Source organism: Stegodyphus dumicola, chromosome 11, assembly GCF_044657685.1.
Source record: "Stegodyphus dumicola isolate Sdum_Otavi_A_Nest chromosome 11, ASM4465768v1".
NCBI lineage: Eukaryota > Metazoa > Arthropoda > Arachnida > Araneae > Eresidae > Stegodyphus > Stegodyphus dumicola.
Window position 1 is genome coordinate 45,322,451 of NC_140778.1, and position 22,966 is coordinate 45,345,416.

A 22,966-nucleotide genomic window follows, 5' to 3' on the forward strand; every position below is an offset into this window, starting at 1 on the left:
AAAGTATATGCAAAAATTTTCTAGAAAGCTTTAAAGCGAAAGCTAAGCGTAGAATTGTTCTATTCGTAAAAGAAGAAAACAGTTTGACTGCTTCGCTTTCAGGAATAGAAAGAATATAATATTTATCGGCGGATAAAAAGGTTTAATGTATTCAGCACCATGACAAATCACTGAATCTTCAACATTTTGTTTGAGAAAAATGAGTTGCAATGTATACGATCTGTTTAGTTTCGAGAATAATTGAGTATTAGCTTCTACGTAACAATCCATTTATATGCATTCAAGCGAATAACAACGCTGTGTTTTAGAACAGTACAGAATATCATTAAAAACCAGAGATAATGTATAAGCGTAAATAACAATAAGTGCTCACTTAAAAGTCCGGGCTGTTAAGTAAATATGTAATTAATTCAAAAATATATATTGATAATATTTTTACTTGATTGACTACATTTGCGATTAATTTAGAATAATCAGAACTTAAACACAAAGAACTAAAGCCAGCAGATATTAAAATCATTTTATCGAACGAAATTTATCGGTTTACAAAAAATTTAAGACTAATCAATTTCAGCACACAATCGGAAATTTATCACAGAATTATTTATTACAAAGTTCAGAGCTTTTTCTGAATTTCTTATCGATGTCGTATTTCGCATTTATTTCTTTAAAATGAAATACTCATGTTGTTACAGACAGACAAATATTATATTCTTCCAGAGTCAAGTTTTGTGTTCTTTGAATCAGTCGGGTTTTATGTTCTTTCCATCAGTCAAGTTTCGTTTTCTTTTAACTTGATATCGAAGCAATCACTTAGCGTTTGCAACAAGCATAAATCCACAAATGTTTTTCGGTAGCTTTATGTATTTATGTCTATTATTATTATTTGAAGTCGTTCATTATGTTCACCATATTTTTTGTCATGGGCAACTTATTTCACAGTGTTTATATACGACGGTCATCCGGAAAGTCAGTTTCCCATATCCGCAAAACGATGGCGCTGAGAAGGACCGAAACGCGAAGCCGATAGTTTGTATGTGTGACTATCGTATGCAACAGCTGTAATTTTGAAGGCTTAAGGTTTACATTAACGTCGTTGTAATGCTTACATTAACGCACGGAAGGTAGTGTATCGATCGAAATCAAATTTCTGTTGCACTTTGTTGAGGGATCAGACGTGATCAGCAAGCTAATGTTTCGTCGTTGGTATATCGGTTTTGGTGTGTTGGTGAGAAGGTAAGCAAAATATCCATGATGAACAGCGCTGCCGTTGGCCATCCGTCTTTAAATCACGGCCTTATGGAACATGTGTGTCAATGCATTCTGCAGAATCCTCACTTTACAGTTGCACAATTCAATAGCCTTCCCTCGGATATCACGAATTGTGGTGCATGAAATCGTCACAAAACACTTCTGTTTATCAGAAAATTGTCAGCCAGTTGGGTGTCCAAGAACCTGACACCGCAACAACAAATGAAACGCATGGCAGCAGCATTGACCTTTTTCTAGCGATACTACGATGACGGTAACAAGTACCGCAACAGGATCGTTACAGGTGATGAGATGTGGAATGCTCACTTCACCCCAGGAAATTAGAAACTCTCAACCAATTGGCGTCACAGGGATCCCCGTGCCAGGACGAACTTCAAGCAGACACTATATGCACGGAAATTGATGTGCAAGGTATTCTGGGACAAGAAAGGCATTCTGCTCATTAACTTCTTGGCGAGTGGTGCTACGGTCAAAATTCAGAACAAATGGTTTGGGGTGATCAGTGCTGGTGTTGTGTTGTACCCGACAACATCTGATGCATACGGCGAATTCCATAGGTGTCTAATCCTCCATGCTATAGCTCCCATCTTGTTTTCAAGTGTTTCCACTTGTTCTTGCATCTGAAGATTTTCCTGTCCAGGCATCACTTTACCACAAGAGAAATGTTGCAGGCAACTATGACAGGCTGCCTTCCTTCCCAGGCGGCAGACTTCTATGAGACCGGACTGGATATACTTAACCGAGGATATAACAATTGGTACAGATCCGATGCTTGTTATGCTGAGAAGCAGCTGAAATATAGCTGTATCTTTTGCAGTAGGTCTTTAAAAGTCATAGTGCTTTGTTTTATTATGGTGTGCGGGAAATTGATTTTTCAGATGACCCTAGTATTGTTTAAATAATCATAATCTAAATCAGTATCTAACCCATTGAAATCATCATCTAAATATAAATCTCCAAAATCCAATCAAATTCATCCGCTAAATTTAAATCAGCATCTAAGTCAGCTAAATAATCATAACTACTCAAAAGACATCATCATTTCAAACCATCATATATATATCATCATTATCATCATTGAAATCATCGCCAAATTAAGATAAATCATCATCGTTCAAATCAACAAAAAAATCAGTATAATCATCTAAATCTTCATCATCAAAAACATCATTCTCATTTGATCAGTATCTTCATCATCTAAACCATGTAAATGATCATCTAAATTTTTATCTAAATCACCAGAATATAGATTATAAAATTATCACCAGATAAATCAAAATCATCATCTAAATCATTTAAATTATCCCCCATCATCCAAAACATATCATCAGTTTAAACCGTCGGATATATCATCGTCAATAACCTCATCGTCGAGATAGATAAATTATAATCCTCCAGTTCACCTAAATAGAAAGCAATGTAACCCAAATCATCTTCTTCATCGTCATTTAACCATCGTCTTCACTGCCGAAACCCTCTAAATTATTCTATAAATCACTATCATATCAGCTACAAAATCGTCATCAGTCAAATCTATATCATCATAAAAATCATCTAAATTTTTGCTCACCACACAAAACACATCATCATTTTAAACCATCGTATCACTATCACCATCGTCAGAATAAAATAAACCACCATCACACAAATAACATCATCATTCCATACTGATCAAACGCAACTATATATCATCTCCACAATCATCATTGAAGTCGTCAAATAAAAAAAATCACCTAAATAAAAAGTACTATCACATAAAATTTTATTACCATCATACTCAATTAATCATATTCTTCATCACTATAACATATAATCACGATAACTTAAATAAAGAATCATCAGCAGTTAGTGTAAATTCTCATCCTTAAAATACCAGCTAAATTTTTTAAATAATCATCATTTAAATCAAGATTTTTTTTGGTGTTTCGCTACTATAACATCAAAACGAGCCAGTTTCATTTAGATACATACATGTACAGGTAAAAGTGTTGGAGCTTCATTAAAGATTGCACATCTATAGCTCCCAATCACTAACCGAATAGAGCACGGAGGGAAGGCCAGAAGAAGAATAAACCTGCTGATAGTTCTTTAAAGAGAGATTTAGACGTTAGTTTTTAAGTGAGGAAGACAAAAAGGGAGAACTGTTAATAGAAGAAATGAAAAAAACTAGAAAAAAGTTCATTAGAAGGTAGTAATAATATTGTAGTGGGTAAATCAATTATTAGCCCACCGGATGAGACCAGATCTCGAAACTTCGTGCTGTTGGGAAAGGAGGGAAATCTAATAAAACAAGTTTTACATCAAGCTTGTACAGAATACTAGCAGCTTCGCTGCCAGCCTTCGTCTGGCTTTTAAATGTACCGGAAAAATGGCTGAAAGGAACACCAAACGTTAAATTTAAAAACAGCGTAGAATTTTACTCTGCAGAACAAATTCATAAAAAAATTATTACGTATAGCAAAATTACAATGAAATAAGCAATATCCCTTAATACAAATATTAATTATCCTAATAAATAAATTAACCAACTTCCCTTTGCAAAATCTTAAGAACTCAAATGGTATAAAGGAGGTTCCCTTAATGCAAATAATTATTATCCTAATAAAAAATTAACCAACTTTCCGTTGAAGAAAAAAAAATATGCAAGCAAAATATGCGAAGTGTACTCAGAAGCTTCATTTAAAATCTTTTTAAGGGTACAAACTATTATCAGTTTTCCAAAATTCTTTTTGTAAAAGCAGTCGCATGGATGAAAGTTTTACGTGTCCAAAAAACAAAGAAAAATAAACTGTACATTTTTAAAAATAAACTTTTTTAGAAAATATCCCGTTGAAAAGGTGTTAAGCTCCCTTTGTTAAATAAATTCGTATTTAATCTATTTATTGAAACAAGAAATTTATTTTAAGTTCGTAAAATATCTAAGTGCTTACGTTTCATGACGATTTGAAAATGGAATGTGTAGAGTAAAATCTCGCTTTCCTATAGCCCATTATGTCTCAAAATGACGCGATTTCGTCACAAAACATAAAATAAAAAAAAAATTCGAATTCGAATTTCGAAAAAATCGCTTTGAGTTGCACTGGGCCCTTGTCTAGATACACCTATGTAGCAAATTTTCTAACCGTTTGAGTAGTAAGCGCAGGTAACCGTGCTACGGAAGTGACGTCACAGAAAAGGGGCGTGGCTTGGATCACGTGACCGGAAGTGCCGCCATGTTGTTGAGTGGAGTTGAGTGGTTTCGAAGTGGAAGTGTTTGTTTGAAAGTGGAAGTAGGAGTGAATAGAAATTTCAGAATTTAAGTTTTTTGGAAGTTTCATTTTTATTGTGTGGCATCGACACTATTTTTTATGTTTATGGCAACGAACTCTTGAACTACGTGTTTGGAATGACATCACTTTTAATTTATTATTTTTAATTATTTGACATGTGATTAATATTATTTTGTTATTTGATTAATTTTTAATACGTCATTTTAATTTTAACTTTTTAATTATTAACTATTATTTTTAACTATTTAGTACATCATTATTTTACTTATTACCTTTAATGAATTTTTGTGGAAATTAATATTATTTTCTCTGAATTTTAAAAGTAACTCCACGGCTGAGATTCGAACTCGCTATCTCTGGGATGGGAGTCTAGCGCTTTACCGCTCGGCTAAGCCCTTCACGTTATCAAACCTGTTATTTTTCCGTTTGGAGCGAAAATCACCATGACGTCATAGGCTGGGGGGGAACAGGTAAACGTCATCTCTTTCACGTTGCAGCCTGTCGAAACCGCTTCACGCTTTCTGCATCCGCCGTGGCGAACGTATACAATCTTAACAACCAATCAGCATTCCGCTAACAATATCTATCTTATTTCAGCCAATCAGCGTGTTTGTTTCTTATATATCGCCTATAAATTCGCTAGCTTTCACGATTTCATCATTTCTACTCTGATTCTTGCTGAGTGAACGTCATTTTGATTCTGTCATTTTCCTGCGCCATTTCGTTTTCTTGTACACGATGTCTGCTAAACGAACTTATTCTGCATCTAATGTAAGTATTTTTTCGCTTGTACTTAATGTCTAGATTACTATTTTAAACACGAATTTTATTTCTTTTTGAATCTTTTATTTATTTAAATTTTTAATTGCCAGGTCCTGTTTGAAGATCCTGACTTTCCTTTTCGGGACTCAGATGACGATGTAAGTTTTTACACGTATTTTTAACGCACTTTTTTATTTAACGTATTTTATTACTATTTGAATGTATTTTAAACGTATTTTATTTTATTTTGATAATTAATCGATGAAGTGGATCAGATTTTTCTGGAAAATCCTATGGATCTACCCTTGTATTATCAAGTGGGCTCCGGATTTGAGGTAAATATTTAAGTATATCTTTATTTAAGTATTTCAGCATTTTTAGATTTTATTAGAATATTTTTTCTCAGTATTAAAAATGCATTTATTTATTTTTAGACTTCTCCGTCATCAGCTCGTGGGTCTGTTTTTATGGCTGGTTCCGATGAACGTTCGGTGTGTATTTTTCTTTTTTGCATGATTTATTAAAATAATGTCTTTTTGAAAATGTTTCATTATTACTGAAACTTATTTTTATTTTTCAGATCGATGAGGCGATTGTGCTCGAAGAAACGTCTCGTCGCCGAAACCATAAATATCAGGCCGAGGAGATTACCTTCCGAGCTAGTATAGATATCAAACGGCTGCCTCAGAACGTACAACGCATCCCGATGGTCCGAATTCCGGACACCGTCCGGGAACTGTTTGAGCAGCTCATTCGCCGAACGACAACTAATCTGGGTCCCTCGGACCTCATCCGATTTTGTATCCAAGCAGAAGGGCTGGATAAACCGATAAGTACTTCCCTCATGACAGTTTCGACTTTAACAGTGGAAAAGATTCTGGCTGCCGTGATGAAAGTGTTGCAGTCGAAAGACAAAATTGAGCTAGATTCAGGATTCGCGGTGGATGTCATCACCATCAGACGACCTGTGGGTGCCGGAGGAAATCGGAGAGTCATTAATATCTTCATAGACAGATTGAGAAAACAGTCTATTTTGTCTATTCCGTACGATGAGGAAGGACTGTGCTGTGCCAAAGCCATTGTGTATGCCTTAGCACATTTGAAAAAAGATACGAGTGCCATCAATGCCATGAGAAATCGCAGTCGGCCAGCTCTTGTGAACAGGGCCAAGGAACTCCATGTGGCCGCAAATGTGCCTCTAGGTCCCTGCACATTTACCGAAATTGCCAGATTTGAAGAGCACCTGGATACTCAAATTGCAGTCTTCTCATCGGAAAATTTGAATCAGGTAAGTCAGTTTTTCTCAAGATATTTCTGCTTATAAATATTAGCCTTAAATTACCTAAACTTTTTCTACATATTTATTTTAAAATCGTAATTTGATTTCACTTCTTTTTTATGTGACAAACTGTAAAATTTATTTTGGTAATGAATAGTTTTAAAATTTGAGATGCGCACATTATAGTTTATACATGTAGGCAATTTGTTTCCATGTTAAAAATATAATTTGACAAAATGCACAGTGAACTTTAAATTTTAAGATTAACTTTTATGCATACATATCATTCGTATACATGTTAAAAAATATAGCAGTTAAAAACTGATTTCTAAAATGTCCGATTTTTGAATGATTTTTAGAGAAAAATTTCTGCATGATGCATTTTTCATTTCCATGTTAAAAAATATAATTTGTCAAAATTGAACGCATGGTGAATTTTTGACTTGCTCTAAATTTTAAGATTATATTTTATGCATATTCACGCATAGAATCCATGAATGTATGCAGTTCGCTTCGATGTTAAAAAATATTTCTTGTAAAAATTAAATGCATAGTGAAATTTTAGTTTACATAAAATTGTTAGATTAATTTCTTATTTTATGTATGCAATTCGTTAAAACTTTCACTTTTAAAAATTTTTATTTTTAGAATACTTTAACTTTTTAGATTTTATTTACATGTATGCACAAAGGCAATTTGTTTCTATGTTAAAAATATAGCAAAAAGTGAACATTTAGGCATATATTTCTGATCATTTAAATGTTAAAACTTTAACTTGTAAAACTGAATGCATGGCGAATTTTTTAGATTGCGTTAAATTTTATGCATAAATGCATGCATGAATGCGGTTCGCTTCGATGTTAAAAATATGACTTGTAAAAAAAAAAAATGCATGAAGAATTTTTTATTTTTAGATTCATTTTATGCATGCACACAATTCATTAAGATGTTAAACTTTAAACTATAAAAAATGAATTCACGATGAAAATTTTTTTTGTTTTACTTTAACATACATGCATGTAATTACTTTCGATGTTAAATGCATTAGGAATTTTTATATCGCTTTATGTATGCAATTAAATGTTAAAAACTGTTTTTACTTTGATTTTTTGGAATTCAAGAGAATTTTGTTTTTGTCTTGCTGTATCTTAGGTGGTGTACAAAGGAAGAGAGAGGGCACAACGGATCAATTTGTGGCTTCACGATGGACATTATGATGTCATTAAGTCCCTGAAAGGGTTTTTTCGTAGCAACCATTATTGCACAGCATGTGAAAAGCCGTATGATCATCCGGAAAGCCATAGATGTGCCAATGCGTGCCCTATATGCCTAAGGACTGATTGTTTCCAGGCCAGCCCCAACGATGCCCGGACTGTGACCGTCTCTGCCGATCCGATGCCTGTTATGCAGCACACAAAGCCCTCACTGGAAACCAAGACTTTTCACTTTGCGATAGGGTAAGTGTTTTGAAAATATATGTTAATGACCAAAGTTATTTATCATATAATTTTCTCAAAATTGTTATGTTAAAAAAAATTATTGTCGTTACAGGTATACCAGTGCAGGGACTGCTGCCAAGTGATCCGGAGGCGGGATTGCCCTAAAGATCTGCATAAGTGCGGTACCACCAAATGTCCGTCTTGCGGCCAGTTTGTCGTGGCTGCTGAGCACCGCTGTTATTTGCGTCGTGTTGCTCCGAAGAAGTCCGAGGACAAGTTCATCTTTTTTGACTTTGAAACGGACCAGTCTTCGGGGGAGCATCTCGTAAATTTCGCGGTGGATCAGTATGCCGACGGCACTGAAAAAGTGTTCCCGGGTTACGAAGCATGCCAAGATTTCTGCGTCTGGCTGTTCTCTACAGAACACAAGGGCTTCACCGCCGTGGCACACAACATGAAAGGGTAAGTTAAAATCCTATAATTTGCATGCTTTAATTATGACTATGCTTTCAATATTATTCATAATATTTTTTTACTTACAGGTTCGATGGGCAGTTCGTGATGGCCTGGCTCCTGGAGCAAGGCACAGTGCCGGAGGTGATCCCTAACGGGTCTATGATCATGAGAGTAAGACACCCCAGTCTCAACATTCGGGTCATAGACTCGTTAAACTTTTTACCTATGGTGTTGGCCAAACTACCGGGGTGCTTCGGTCTCAGCGAGTTAAAGAAAGGATACTTCCCTCATCTCTTTAACTCGAAGGAAAACCAGAGTTATGTCAGACCGCTACCGGACCCCCACTATTACAGCCCGGATACCATGAGCACTTCAGCCCGACAAGCATTTCTGTCCTGGCATGAGGAACACAAGGGGGATGTGTTCAATTTTCAAGACGAGATGCTGGCCTATTGCAGGTATGTTTTTTCCTTTTTCTTGCTTTAATTTTATATTTTATGTTTCGTATATTTAACATTTTCTTTTTATATTCATAGATCGGACGTGGATATTCTTCGCCGCTGTTGTCTGGAGTTTCGAGCCCAGTTTTTGGATGTGGCGAATGTGGATCCATTCCAGTAAATTATTTTCTTAATTATTTTATACAGTAATGATCATGTTTACAGTTATGTTCTTATAGACTAATCATGCTCATGAAATTGTTCTTTTTTTCTTTTCAGATACGTGACCATTGCGTCAGCGTGTATGGCAACGTATCGGAGTGGCCACATTCAGCCTAACACGATTGCCATGGTACCCACACACGGCTACGTCAACTCCACAAATTACAGCCCTGATTCGATCCGGTGGTTGGACTTTGTTGCTGCTTCGGAAGGCATTGCCATTCAACATGCGTTGAATGGTTCCGGAGAGCACAGAATCGCCGGAATCTCGGTAGACGGTTTCTGCCAAGCAACTCAAACCATCTATCAGTTTCAGGTAAGAAAATATAACCATTTCTTTTTCTATGTGATTCTTTTTTAATGATTTTACACTTTTAATGTTAATTTACATGTGGAACACTATTAATATATTTGTATTATTTTAGGGCTGTTTCTTCCACGGGTGTAGTTCCTGTAATGACGGTGATGTCATTCATCCGCTAAAAGGGGTTTCCATGACAACGTTGCGAGAGAAAACGGAAGAGACCACACGAAAGCTTCGCACCCAGGGTTTCCACGTCATAGAAATGTGGGAGCATGAGTTTCAGAGAGAAAAAGAGGAAAATCCGGATCTCCAAGCTTTCCTGGAGCAACACCATCTGAGGGACCGGCTTAATCCTCGAGACTCATTTTTCGGAGGACGGACCAATGCCCTCAAATTGTTCCACGAGGGAGACGATAAATATGTGGATTTCACATCCCTCTATCCATGGGTTCGTACTTTTTTATTATTTTAAAACCTCTTCATGGATGATGTGTTTTTTCTGATTTTTATGTATGTTTTTTTGACTTTGTTTTATTTCACAGGTGAACAAATATTGCGTCTACCCTGTAGGACATCCAACAATCATTACGGAAAGCTTTGGGGATATAGAAAATTACTTTGGACTTATCCAGTGCCGTGTGATTCCTCCTCGGAATCTCTATCTCCCGGTACTGCCCTATCGGTGTAGGAAGAAGCTCATGTTCCCCCTGTGTCGGACTTGTTACTTTCTACAGTCTCAGTCTTCCTGTACCCACACAGACGATGAAAGAGCTCTTATCGGAACGTGGGCATCGGAAGAAGTCAAGCTGGCGATAAAGAAAGGTTACCGCGTCACACATGTAAGTATTCAAAGATTATTTAAATTATTTGTCATAACCCAAATTTATTTAAAATCTTTTGTCATAACTGAAATTTATTCTTTATTTTCTAGATTTACGAAGTCTATCATTTCAAAGAATCGTCTACTTCCCTGTTTCGTTCCTACATTGATCTCTTTCTGAAGATCAAACAGGAAAGTAGCGGTTGGCCTTCGGAGTGTGTGACGGAAGAAGCCAGACTGAAGTACATTCGCCAGTATGAAGGAAGAGAGGGCGTCAAGTTGGACGCTGGAAAGATTTCCAAGAAACCTGGGCGTCGACAAGTTGCCAAGTTGGCCCTGAACAGTTTCTGGCGCAGGTAAGATGATTTCTTTTGGACTTAAACTTTTTGTAAACATTTTTAATTCTTTGTGATTTATGTTGAATTTTTGTTTCAGATGGGGCATGAACGTCAACAAAGCCCAACTGACCTACGTACATACGGTGCCAAGATGTTGGCGGATCCTACTAAAAAAGTAAGTTTTCTTATCGATTTTATCCATCTATAAGCTTAGTGTGTTTCAAACTGTTAACTCATAACTATTTTTAACTGTTAACTTATGATTCTTCTTTTATTTTCAGATCAAGGATGTCTTCCTTCCCACGCCTGAGGTGGCTGCCATTTGCTGGGAATCTTCAAAGGAGTTTGTACCGCAGGATGCCTCGACCAACATTTTACGACAGCTTGGGCTCGTCTCAAGCTGTATAGTGAGATGGAGAAGCTGGGTCGAGACGTCCTGTATCACGACACAGATTCCATCATCTATGCCTCGAATGGTTGCAACGATCCCCCCTTAGGAAACTTCTTAGGAGAATTTACCGACGAACTGGATGGAGATGTTATCAAAACCTTCGTGTCAGGTAAACACCTTTAAAAAGTTCCTTATTTAATATGTACCAAAAAATGTTTAATGTTTTTTCTATTATCTCTTTTTTTCTCATGATGTTTTATTTTTTCAGGAGGACCGAAAAACTACGCATACCAGACGGCCACTGGGAAAACCTGCTGCAGTGTCCGAGGATTTTCATTGAACTTCCGGAATTCCCAGTTGCTGAATTTTGAAGCCATTAAAAGTCTGGTCTGCAGCCTCGACCGAAGTGAGATCATCTCTCTCCACAACCCCTGCAAAATCACCCGAGAAGCGAAGAGTAGAAAGGTGGTGAATAAACCGGAAACAAAACTGTACAGAATTGTGTTGGATAAAAGGGTAATCCAACAAGACTTGACCACCTTACCATTTGGATTTTGAAAATAACTTTTGTAAAAATGTATGGTATGTACAAAAAATGTTTGTGTGTAAAAAGATGTTATGCACAGTACTTGTGTGTAAAAACTTATTTAGATAAAAAATAAACAGAAGTTTGAAAATTATGGTGTTTTTTCTTTTTTCAAAGAATGGCATGAAAGGTAAGTTTTTATTGTTTTAAGAAAATTGTTATATTTTTTCAAAAATTATTATTATATGTTAGTTTAATTAGAAAGAAAAACATAACACAAATAATCAGAAATTAACTTTTATTCATATCTCAAAGTATTACACATGTCATTACAATTTTAGCCACAGCTGCGAAGAGGATTTTCTTTTAGGTCTAGCATACATAGTTTTTACATTCATTAAATGTTTGTTTTTGACAAAGTCTTGAGGAAAGTTGTTAACATTCAGTACATTTTTAAACTGTTCAAAGGCAAAAGGTTTTTGAGTTCTATTTCTCAACAGAAAGTTTATCAACTGAACAATGTCAGAGCCAGAAAACACATGATCATCCAGAATGAGTTCTTTATTCTGTGTCCAGGAAATCTGATGCTCTTTTAGAAAATCTATTATTTTCTGTGCCGTTCTTTTCTGCTTCACAGGAACTGTTTGCATAATTTCTTTTTCTATATCTTTCTCAGAACGTTGTTCAGGCGGTTGTTCTTCGGAAGTGTTCACATGAGGAAATGTAACATACTTTTGCAGAACTTGGATGTACAATTTAGACTTTTCTTCATCGTCCATTTTCTTTTTTAAGATGTTTTGAATTTGGGTATCTAAATCACTCAAATGTTCATCTTCAAACTGGTGCATACGATCCAGGGGTACCAGCGCAAATTTCTTACTGTGTTCCATGGATAAGAGAGGATAAGACGCTGACTGCTGCAGGAATCAGGAAAGATAGGAAACCGTCACCTTTTTGAACCAAAAGACGCCTTTTCTTAAAAAGAGGTACTTTTTTGTCCGCTAGCTTTCTTAAAGTTCTTTTGAATGGGGTGAGTCGATTTTTGACGCGTTTTGTGATGGGTACGTTTCCTTTTAGAAGATTTAAAACGCATTCACAAACTGATTTGATGAGATGATTTGGGCACTTTTTCAGTAGAGCTGCTTTTGTCCGACTTTTTCCTAACAATTTTAAATAATCCACATCCTTCTGATGAGACATTCTGATGACAAATGAGCTCTTTTTCTTGCACACTTTCTTTTATATAGGTCGCAAATCCAGCTGCTTTGGTTAAAGCACAGCAATTAAATCCATTTGCATGAATCGAACATATTAAAGAACTTTTCTTTTTAAAATTTTCTATCTTAGGACAATCTAAACTTATGATGTCTCTACCTAATAAATTTTCTAAAAATAATTTCTTTTCTAACCCTTTCACGTATATGACAGAGTAAACAGATGACAAATATTGCAAAATAATACGAAGATGAGTAGAAGGTAATACACCCTCACTCCAGTTCATGTGATGACGATTTCTTGTGACCCAGGCAAAACACTTTTGCTGAGATCGTGATAATGTTTTCCAAGGTTGAGGAGGTAAAAATGACCATCAACTGTGATATCCTTCATGCACAGAATACAAGGCTAATTCTTTAAACCCGTAGCAATGAGGCATCCATTGAAAGCCTTCGAAATCGATCACGATGGGAGAAGACATGTTAGCCATTCGACGTCTCAAACTGAAATGAACTGTCGGGGCTGGTAGACATAGTATTTATCCCCAGGAAAGATGCCTATACGAAGGCGAAACGTTTCACTTGTTTCAGGTCGTAAATCAATCAACAAGTAACTGAAAGGGGCTTAAGTAGCATCTTGAAAAATTTCTTGAAAGGCCTTTACTTTTCCGGGGAACATTTGTCTAGATAAATGCATAATTTAACTTTTATCTCGAGGATTTTTGTACAAGACAAGGTAATGGGAATTTAAATGAATATTTCTCATCTCTTTGCCTTGGTGAAAAACATTTTGCGTTATAAAAATGACTGAAAGGTTTCGGTGATGACTTCCTTTTGTAAAAAGTTTGCTTAAACGGGTATCGCTTGCTAGTTCAGACATTAAATCGTCTATAATAATTAAAGCATTTTGGAGAGTCTGCAGGTTAGATGGTAATCCTTCTTCAAAATCAACATTTTTTCATGGAATTAAAAAGAGGTTGATAACTGCCGTAGCAATAAATAATATGAGTTGGCATAGGATGGAACATTTTATGATCTATCAATTTCTTCGCAAAAAATGTTTTTCCCGATCCTGTGGGTCCGCTCAGAAGACAAGTCGAAGGGTGTACTAACTTGGGCAGTTCCATTTTTGTAAATGACAGGAACAAGAAAATATTGACTTTTATACTTTACAGAAAATCTCTAAACAGCCTTTAAGTATATTGGCAATCAGAAGACATTCGCTCCTTGAATCCACAATATTTTTCGTAAATTCCAGACAGTGATTTTTGAAAACATTTAAAGAGCTTTGAACGCATTCACAAATTGTTTCTCCGCAATGTTTGTGATTTAAATAAAAATTGGAAAACTCGTGGCACTTGATAAAACCTATTGAATCATTCTTTTGATAAATTTTATAAATGTCAAGTGTTGTTTTATTTTGAAAACAGTTGAAATCTTGTTTAGATGTCCATTGGAGATGAGTCCAAATTAGGAGGGCCATACTTGAAAAAATCCACAAAACTAAAATAACAACAACAATTTTTTGTCTTTCCATGTTCGTGATGTTTAACACACTGTGCTCACACTGTGTATGAAGAGCCCTTTTATACCCCAAAATGTGTTATCTAAATTGTTGTTACACGAGTTTTGTTTAAATATATGTAGAAACAACACAAAAGAAATACAAGACACAATTTTTAAAATTAAAACAACTTTATTTTTTAAAAATCATGTTTACACCATATCTTTTCTTGACAAATTGAAATATTCGGAAATCATAATTCTTTCCGGTTAACGGTGATACAATGAGTTCCATACAGAGTCCTTGACATCGTTTAATAATAAAATAAATACAATATTGTCCACATACATTAGAAGTTAAACTTTGAAGCGAAATCTTGTTCCAGCGAACATGACGATATTTCTTGACAAAGGATGCGATATCTTCTCCATATACTTCGGGAGGGAGTCCATAAGAGTCGAAAAATTCAAGAGTCTGTTGATCTGCAAGGTAGACAGCTAGCCAATGAGTTCCTTTTTCATCATGTTTGTCCGTATTCAGCACCAGTGCACAGGGAAAATTTTGAATCACAGGTACTTTGTCAGATGGGAAAATACCCGCATAATATCTCGAAGAAATAGGATCTCGAGATAAGATTTGATGAATCTGTGATGAATTCATCAGTTTCCAAAATCATACAGAATATTTCGAGCTTTATTGATTTCTATCAAATTTTCAAATTCAGCATACACTAATAAGGTAACAGTTTGTTCTAAAGGACTGTCAAATTTTATTTCTAATCTTAAGTTGCTGTGTCGAATCAGATTTAAATGAGAGCCATCACAAAGATCAGGTGACAAATCGAAGCGAAATAAGGAATATCCCTTTGAAAATTCTGATCTTGAAAGGTAAAGTCCTCGGTCGTCTGCATTTGTAAATAAATTCTGATAAGCTCGTATAAAATGGTTTTTCTCAAAATTAGGTTGAAGAGGATTATGAGGTACCGGTTGACCATCTACATAAACGCCGATAAAGTTCATATTATAATGCTTGAATTCGAAAGGAGACTTTTTATAGTTTCCATTGAAGGCATCATTATCGACGCAAGTCACCACAATACGATTAGGCATTTGGCCTATGAAAATGTTATCTTGAATAAAAGTCATATTTCCAGTGGGAATGGAATAGGCTTTGCATAGTACTCTTTGAATGGGATATTTGGCTGTTGATTTTTCTAGGCTTTTTGCATGTCCTAGCACAACACCAGGGCTAACTCTCACTTTTCTTACAAACAAAGAAGCATGTTCGAGTACGACTTTAAATTCACCATCTCCCAGTAAACAAAATTCGGGTTTGCTGCGTATGAGTTTAATCTTCATATCCACCATATTCAACAAAAGTCTTTCTTGATGAAACATATCCAAATGCAACCGGCCAATCATATCGACTGAGGCACTCAGTTTAAACAATTCTGCTCTTTGGTTGAATCCTTCGTTCGGCTGAGTATCTTGGGTATCAAAAACATTCATACGTCCTGCTGTATCTTTAAAAAACAATTCTGATGAAAGTTGCGAAGTTTTCGTATCAAATCCATGATTCAGTAATTTTTCTATCATGGCTCTGTAGGGATAAGTGTTATTACTGGTAGAAACGAGTCTTTCATTTAAACTAATATCCACTTGTGAAAACATGGAATGTAAAAACAGATTGACAGGTCCTACTTTACTTTCAGCGGTGATAGGCTTGCCATCACTTTTTAAAATTTTCACCTTCACATAGAGTTGTGTCTGTGATAAGTCAAAGTATTCGTCTCCGCTTCCAGAAACATTGAATTCAACAGGACTTCCTTCCGACACATTGGCTAATGGATGAAATTCAACCCACTGACCTTTTTCTATCACTGTTTGAGTGGGAGGTAACGAAAATAAATCCAATTCGGATTTTGCGCATTCTGGAGAATCTTTTAACAGAAAAGCCATTACGAGTCAAAAATATCACGTCGTGACACCTTCCTGGCTTTAGACGAAATGAAGCGTTTGGGGGTTTTGCGCTTCCTTTTAAACCTTCCATGATCGATCATCTCGTCTGCTTTCTGAACTGCTTTCCTAGCTAATTTTTTTCCAGCTTCTTTAGATCTGGTTTTGAGGGACACATTAAAATTTTCGCCCGACAATACGTCGTTCGCAATCTGTGTTCCAGTCCGTAAAGCTTCTTTTCCCACTGTCTTTGACCCCCTCATCAAAAAAGGCATGGCACTGCGAAACAGTTTTGCAAAAAATCCACCAATCCCATAACCTTTCTGTAAAATGGTTCCTTGATAGTAAGGTAACCCATTTCCAGTTTGAGCTACATAATAATCTTCAAATTTTTTCGTACAACACGTATAAGGCACTCTCATTTTGATGCTTCTATTCTTGCATACACAATTCAAATGAAATGGATTTTCAAATGGATGCTTCTTTTATAGAATTTGTCTGAGGCGAAAATGCAATACAAGAAATACTTTGCCTCTTTCGAACGGCACTAAATCTCCAGATTGAAGTCTTTTGTCAATATGTATAGTCTGAAACTGCTGACGAATGACTGGCAGGTAAAAGGGTCTGGGATAATGAGCGTTTATGATATCCCCATCATTTCCTTCCACCGTGACAATTTTTAGCAATGGAGCTTGTACATCTCCAATGATTTGAGGCTCTACGAGATCACAATATACATACATGACAGGAAAAGAGGCTTTTGAATCGGCTACAAAAGGACTTTGCTCCAATCCTTTGTAAACACCAGGCTCGAATCCTAAAAGTTCAGCTAATCCTTCATGAAGAATGACACTGCATTTTTCGTCCGTCTTAATGGTCACTTTTTTCGTGACAGGATGATAACTGAATTCAATCTTATTTTTATGGGAGGGTATTTTCATGGCTTTTAATAAATCTGGTATCGTTTCATAACATCCTGGAGGAACTCTTCTCCCTTCCAGTTTTCCATCTCCTAAATCAAATCCAAATAAATTGTTGTCTTTTCGGACGTTATACCACGTGTGAGGGTAAATAAAGTCCACAAGAGATAATTCCCACTGATTATTTAAATCAATCGGCGTAGGAAGCTGAGTGGTAAATTGCGATATTTTGTTGTCTGGGAAAAAGCGCATGGAGCTGTCGCTGATCAGTGTGATAAAGAAAGACATGTTTCTTCAAATGAGAGTTAAGCAGAATGTACAGGCCTTTTATAGCATCCTAACATCTTCTACCCAAGCATTGAAGCTTTCGGGGTACCCCTGAAATTTCACAAAATATTCCACTTTCCCTCGACGTTTCCTCTTTTTCAAAACTTTTTCTACCGGCTAATAACCAGAGTCGGAAACCTTTCGAAGTTCTTGTTTGTAAAAGGTCCCTTGTATGACTTCTCCTGCTAAATCTTTCAGTTTGTAGACGACAGGAGTCCTCCGAACAATTTTATAGATTGTAAAAATTTCTCTTGTCCAGTTTTGTTCATATCCTTTCTCGAACAGCAATTTTGCTCGGCTGATGCGCACCGTGTCTCCGATCTTTAAATCGGTAGGAACATGTTTTTTTACTGATTTCTGATCGTACAATCTTTTCCAAATTTTTTCTTGATTTTGTAATGTAACCGATGTGGGTTCCGTCTTAATACTTCGATGCCATGTATTGTTATAACTGGATATCAATTGATCTATAACATCAATATATTTTCGTGTATTCATTTCAGTAAAGTATTTCCACATTTTAGTTTTAAGGGTGCGATTAAATCTTTCCACGACAGAAGCTTTGGTTGCATTATGTGTCGTAAAAAAGTGAATGTTTTTCTTTTTCAAAAAATCTTGAACTTGCTTATTGGTGAACTCTTTCCCGGCATCTGTTTGCAAAGATTTGGGTGTACGTTCCGAAAATATCTTTTCGAAAGCAGATTTGATAGACACCGATGTTTTATCTTTCAGAGGAATAGCCCAGGCATATTTAGAAAGGATATCTATACAAGTCAGTAAATATTTGTACCCATTATTAAATGAGGCTAACGATTGCATATCTACTAAATCAGATTGAAATTGCTCGTTTAAGCCTCCGACGATGACTCTGTTTCTGGGAAATTTGTGTCGCACGGGTTTGTGTAAAGTATAAGAATCTTTGGTTTGCAACCATTTCTGTATATCTTTTGTTTTCACGCGACCTTTTAAAGCACGGTGTAAAGCAGCAACACCCCCGAAACTCGCGGGGACCTGAGGATCCCGATAGGTCTGAGCTAGAGCTGAGTTCATTGCAACAATTATTATGATCAAAACGTGCACTGATATTCATTTATATATGTTTAACAGGAAAATAATAACTCGCCTATATAAAGATTTTATAAATATGACATAAACAAGAAAGAAAATGAACATAACAACTTAAAGGTTGAACAAGTAATGATATATATGTTTACGAACAACCATATTTATATTCTTTCTAATCGATAAGTTCGTACTAAATAAAAACTATATGTAACAAATACAATACTATACCTTTTTTTTTCATTTAAAGATTGTCTGAATCAAAGAATGAGGCCATTGTAAAATAAAATAACATTTTATTGAGCATCTATTTTTACAAATATTCATAATATTCAGTACCAAAGGCACCATACTGTTCTAAGTTTGTTGGACAAAAAGTTTCTCTTACTTCGTTTAATACATCAGTTAAACATACAGATTTTAAAAAGTCCTTGGTGATATAGTGAGCAGGTTTCAATAACATTAAATAGGGTTCTTCACCCCAAATATTTCCATAAAATTGTCTGGCAATGTCTATAGGATGTAATCTCACAGCAAGTGAATTCACAGTTTCTGTTTTATGAACAACGAGTTCTTCACAGTCTATGAGCTTGGGATATTTTAGTTCTCCTTGCTGCTGAAGGAGCTCTTCAAGCGATGTTTTTAGAATAGTTTGAAGGCATGTTTTTCCCATAGAAAGATCGAAGGATTCTGGAGGAGTTTTTTCACTAATAGGTTCGTCGGATACGCTTTCATAAGCTTCACAAAAGTTCATGCTTTGATAAACGAGGTTGGTGACAATGTCACTGATACGGCTAAAGTTTGTTAGCAGTTCTTCCCACTGCGCAGTCGTAATGCTGAGGCTACATTTTGTCTCTCCTGTCGAAGAGAGTTGAGTCAAAGTGAAGTGGTCATCTTTATATGTAACTACAATGTTCTTGGGCAATTCCAGATTGAGTGTCAGCAGGTCTGGTTCCTCCACTGTCATGATGGTTACGAGAACATTCAAATACCATGGCTCAAAGTTTACTCCTCGTCTTGTCGGACAGTAAGCTTTACCATATTTAGCATACTCTCGGATGTGCACAGTCACTTTTCCCTTGTAAATGCTGGGTCCCACAAAGACATTGTTTCCCATGTGAGTGAGTTCCTTTGGAATAGCCTCTTCGGTAAAGAGTCCTTTGCGCTGAAAAGGGGAAAAAATGGTAAGTCGGTTGGCAGATAAAAGAACATACATAAAAATGAGGTAACATAAAATAAAAAAAAGTTTATAAGCTTTTCGTAAATACGTACTTTTTTCTCGAAATGGGATGTTTCTTCTGCTTTTCTTTTGGCACAAGAGCTATCTGATTCTCTTGGAACATCATGGCTCAACACTTTATCATTCAAAGGCATGGATTCTTTCTCCAATAGATTTTCCATCTGAAAAATAAAAGGCAAAGTAAGCCCACATTGCACTTTCACAAATAAATTTTTAAAAGATTAACACTCTAAAAAATAGTATGTTTTCGAAAAGTAACTTACCTCTGCAGCGTTGTAGTTTCCTAGCTGATCCATATTCGAAGCGGAGAAGAAACAGATAAAAGTCCGATGAAGAAAATAACAAGGATCGCCCAAGCAAAAAATGTGCGTACACTCAAGGCAAGAGCAGGGAACGAAATGCTGAACGTTTCTCGTGACAACTCTATATCAGGTAGGAACTCTTTATTTCATCTGAATGCTGATTGGCTAAGAGGCGGTTGGTCCATTATTCAGACAATCTGATTGGTCCACAGAAAAATGTATTCGTTCGCCTAAGCAGAAGCACATAAAGATGTAATAAGGCAGACGCCATTTTGAAAAATAACATGCCCAAACAGGAATAGGTGATGTCATCCTCCCGATGCCATTTTGTAAAAGCACGCCTAAACTGATGATGTCATTCCAAAAACGTGGTGTAAGAGCTCGTTGCCACAAAAAATAAAAAAATAATCGTTGCCACACAATAAAAATGAAACTTCCAAAAAACTTAAATTCTGAAATTTCTATTCACTCCTACTTCCACTTTCAAACAAACACTTTCAATTCGAAACCACTCAACTCCACTCGACAACATGGTGGCACTTCCGGTCACGTGATCCAAGCCACGCCCCTTTTCTGTGACGTCACTTCCGTAGCACGGTTACCTGCGCTTACTACTCGTGTGTCTATTAGCTTACGCGTAGCGCGAACGAAAGAAACACACACAACACACAGACATAAAAGACACATCTTTCTTTTATTATATGTAGAGATATCATATGGCAAATTTGGAATAATTCTTAAAATAGAAGAAAAAATATATGTAGCATAATACATTAAGTATACAATAACACATAATGTGCCATTATAACAAAATTTTGAATTTTCCAAATTAGGAATAAAATGCTAAAATAGAATATATCATGACAAATACAGAATAGTACTTTAAATATGGGAAATAAAATATAGCTTAATACATAAAGTATAGAATAGTACATAATATATCATATAATAAAATTATAATTTTGAATAAAGTGCTAAAATATAGGATAATACATGATGTAACATATAATAAAATTAATAAAACAGAAGTATAACATGTAGAAGAGAATAAAAGTGTATTTTAGAGTTTCATGATCACAAATAGTTTTCAGTATTCATTAGGCAGAGTTCATAAGTCATTAAAGTGTTCATGATTACAGAGATCATAAAAACTTCCTCGTTTAAGTTCATATACTTTACATCACTCATACAATATTCATAGCTCATTTTTGTCATGACACAGCAAATTAATATCATGACTCACCTTTTCAATTCTAGTTTACTCTGACGACTCAATTTTTATATTTTATTCTGTTTATTATGAATTTTGCAAGGCATTTTTATTACGATCAGTACAAATAAGTATTTGTGACAAAGATCGATAATTATCTTAAAATTCTACAAAGGTGAAAATTAAATATTTTGTTATATTTGAATTTATTATTAGTTTTGTTATATTGAATTAATCTTTGTTGTAGATGGGGTTACTCTGCATAGATTTAATCCAATTGTGTTAAGTTTTGGTGAATTTCTTTCATATTACAATGAAGATGTTGAAGTTTGGTGATCGTTCTTTTGAATGATATATCAATATTTCTGGGTGCGAGAATATGAAATTTTTCTTGAGAGGATATGAGAAAAGATAATGATCACTGTCTCCTTTCTAGCAGCATATACAGATGTCAGTGTCTATTAAGTTTCTTTGATGAAAATAAACACGATATGGCCCATGGCCAGTAATATTACATGTTAAAAAGGATTTTGTACTCTTGGTGTCAGTATCGCAATAGGGGTAGAACTAGTAAGTTCGTCGACCTGTAGATGCGTTATTCCATTGTTCTTGGCATATTTGGGTAATTTGTTCTTTTATGCAGAGTCGAAGATAAGATTTGGGAAATTTCGTATATAGAAAATTGCTTTCTTGATTAAGAACAGCTTCTTTGCAAGTTTGTCGAATGTTTCGTCATCGGCATATCTAACTATGGCCTCTTATCCACGATATATGAATTTTTAAATTATCTGTTTTTTTAGAGAGTCTATTGATGTCATAAGCAATAGAAGACTGATTTTCTGGGTTGGAGATAGTACGGTCAGTATGGCAGTTTGACGGTCGGTATTAATATTTAATTCTATAATTAAATACTTCAATTGAATTGTTTTTAGTTTTAGTGTTTCTTGCTGTTGTTATTTGTGTGTGTGATACAGCAGGAGATGTCTATTGTAAGGAGCACGGCACATTTCGTAATCCTCTGTGATGTATATGGTTTTGTTATAAGTAATATTATGGCGAAGTTGATATATTGTAGAATAAATTGCTTCCTAAATGGATTCGACATGGAGTGGAATAGTTCCAGCTAAGATATTAAGAGTAGTACTGGAGGTAGTTCGAAAGCTTCTGGTAATATTAAGCGTAAATTGTCGTTGTGTTGAGGTAAGAATTTTTTTTCTTGTGGTTATAGGGAATTTCCAGATGGCAGAGCCGTAGGTAATCATTTTGGTTATTACTGTACGATATAGTAATTTGGTGATATGGCGATTTAAACCCCAGGTTATGCCATGCACATGTCGAAGATTTTGACATATAGAATGTGTACGAATTTTAAGTTCTTTGAGATATTCGATAAGTTGTTGTTTTCATGTATTATAATTTCCTAGGTATTTGATTGATTTAGTATGCTTGATTTTTTTCGCCATTTATTTTAACAGAAAATTGCTTAGTAAGATTTTGTCCAGGTTTATGATTTGTCATGATTCTAGATTTGGAGGATTAAATTTCAAGTTTAATTTTCTTGCATTCTTGCTGGAATATGGCTATTATTTCTTGACAATTTCTTCGAAGGATTAAATGGGACCTTCCACTGATAACAAATGCGACATCATCGGCGTAAGCAGTAACTTTAGCAAAAGAAAGCTAGGCACTTTTTATAATTTTATTAAATGTAATA

At 35.4% G+C, this 22,966-nt stretch overlaps 4 protein-coding genes across 5 annotated transcripts; 2 read left to right on the forward strand and 2 right to left on the reverse strand.

Annotated features, from left to right (window-relative positions):
* Positions 1–5,214: 5,214 nt before the first annotated feature.
* Positions 5,215–8,262, forward strand: LOC146993924 (uncharacterized). 2 transcript variants are annotated; one of them, XM_085826628.1, is made up of 6 exons: positions 5,215–5,312; positions 5,414–5,638; positions 5,738–5,794; positions 5,884–6,591; positions 7,735–8,039; positions 8,134–8,262. In XM_085826628.1, the coding sequence occupies exons 2-6, from the start codon at positions 5,597–5,599 to the stop codon at positions 8,162–8,164; spliced, it is 1,143 nt and encodes a 380-aa protein (XP_085682754.1). In that variant the 5' UTR covers positions 5,215–5,312; positions 5,414–5,596; the 3' UTR covers positions 8,165–8,262. The 2 variants fall into 2 exon arrangements, with proteins under 2 accessions (XP_085682754.1, XP_085682755.1); XM_085826629.1 differs by having other exon boundaries at positions 5,224–5,638.
* An 88-nt stretch (positions 8,263–8,350) lies between these two features.
* LOC118205043 (uncharacterized) lies at positions 8,351–11,649 on the forward strand. Its single transcript, XM_085826626.1, has 10 exons — positions 8,351–8,483; positions 8,564–8,935; positions 9,014–9,094; positions 9,197–9,455; positions 9,565–9,891; positions 9,986–10,282; positions 10,375–10,619; positions 10,699–10,776; positions 10,883–11,161; positions 11,261–11,649. The coding sequence occupies exons 1-9, from the start codon at positions 8,476–8,478 to the stop codon at positions 11,007–11,009; spliced, it is 1,794 nt and encodes a 597-aa protein (XP_085682752.1). The 5' UTR covers positions 8,351–8,475; the 3' UTR covers positions 11,010–11,161; positions 11,261–11,649.
* Positions 11,650–14,895: 3,246 nt separating this feature from the next.
* Positions 14,896–16,194, reverse strand: LOC118205042 (uncharacterized protein F54H12.2-like). The gene has a single exon (XM_035377322.2). The coding sequence runs from the start codon at positions 16,192–16,194 to the stop codon at positions 14,896–14,898; it is 1,299 nt and encodes a 432-aa protein (XP_035233213.1).
* Positions 16,195–18,795: 2,601 nt separating this feature from the next.
* On the reverse strand, positions 18,796–20,007 carry LOC146993925 (uncharacterized). The gene is made up of 2 exons (XM_085826429.1): positions 19,773–20,007; positions 18,796–19,665 (listed from the first exon to the last, which is right to left on the reverse strand). Exons 1-2 carry the CDS (start codon positions 19,899–19,901, stop codon positions 18,814–18,816), a joined length of 981 nt encoding a protein of 326 aa, XP_085682555.1. The 5' UTR covers positions 19,902–20,007; the 3' UTR covers positions 18,796–18,813.
* Between the last annotated feature and the right edge of the window lie 2,959 nt (positions 20,008–22,966).

Excerpts from the sequence above, each read along its gene's own strand:
- LOC146993924 (XM_085826628.1), top strand. The coding sequence starts at position 5,597 with ATGGATCTACCCTTGTATTATCAAGTGGGCTCCGGATTTGAG. Across the intron at positions 5,795-5,883 it reads CTGGTTCCGATGAACGTTCG|ATCGATGAGGCGATTGTGCT; the intron begins GTGTGTATTTTT and ends TTTATTTTTCAG. Across the intron at positions 8,040-8,133 it reads ACTTTTCACTTTGCGATAGG|GTATACCAGTGCAGGGACTG; the intron begins GTAAGTGTTTTG and ends TTGTCGTTACAG.
- LOC118205043 (XM_085826626.1), top strand. Across the intron at positions 9,095-9,196 it reads GCGAATGTGGATCCATTCCA|ATACGTGACCATTGCGTCAG; the intron begins GTAAATTATTTT and ends TTTTCTTTTCAG. Across the intron at positions 10,283-10,374 it reads AAGGTTACCGCGTCACACAT|ATTTACGAAGTCTATCATTT; the intron begins GTAAGTATTCAA and ends TTTATTTTCTAG.
- LOC118205042 (XM_035377322.2), bottom strand. The coding sequence starts at position 16,194 with ATGGCTTTTCTGTTAAAAGATTCTCCAGAATGCGCAAAATCCGAATTG.
- LOC146993925 (XM_085826429.1), bottom strand. The coding sequence starts at position 19,901 with ATGGAAAATCTATTGGAGAAAGAATCCATGCCTTTGAATGATAAAGTG. Across the intron at positions 19,666-19,772 it reads CATCCCATTTCGAGAAAAAA|CGCAAAGGACTCTTTACCGA; the intron begins GTACGTATTTAC and ends TCCCCTTTTCAG.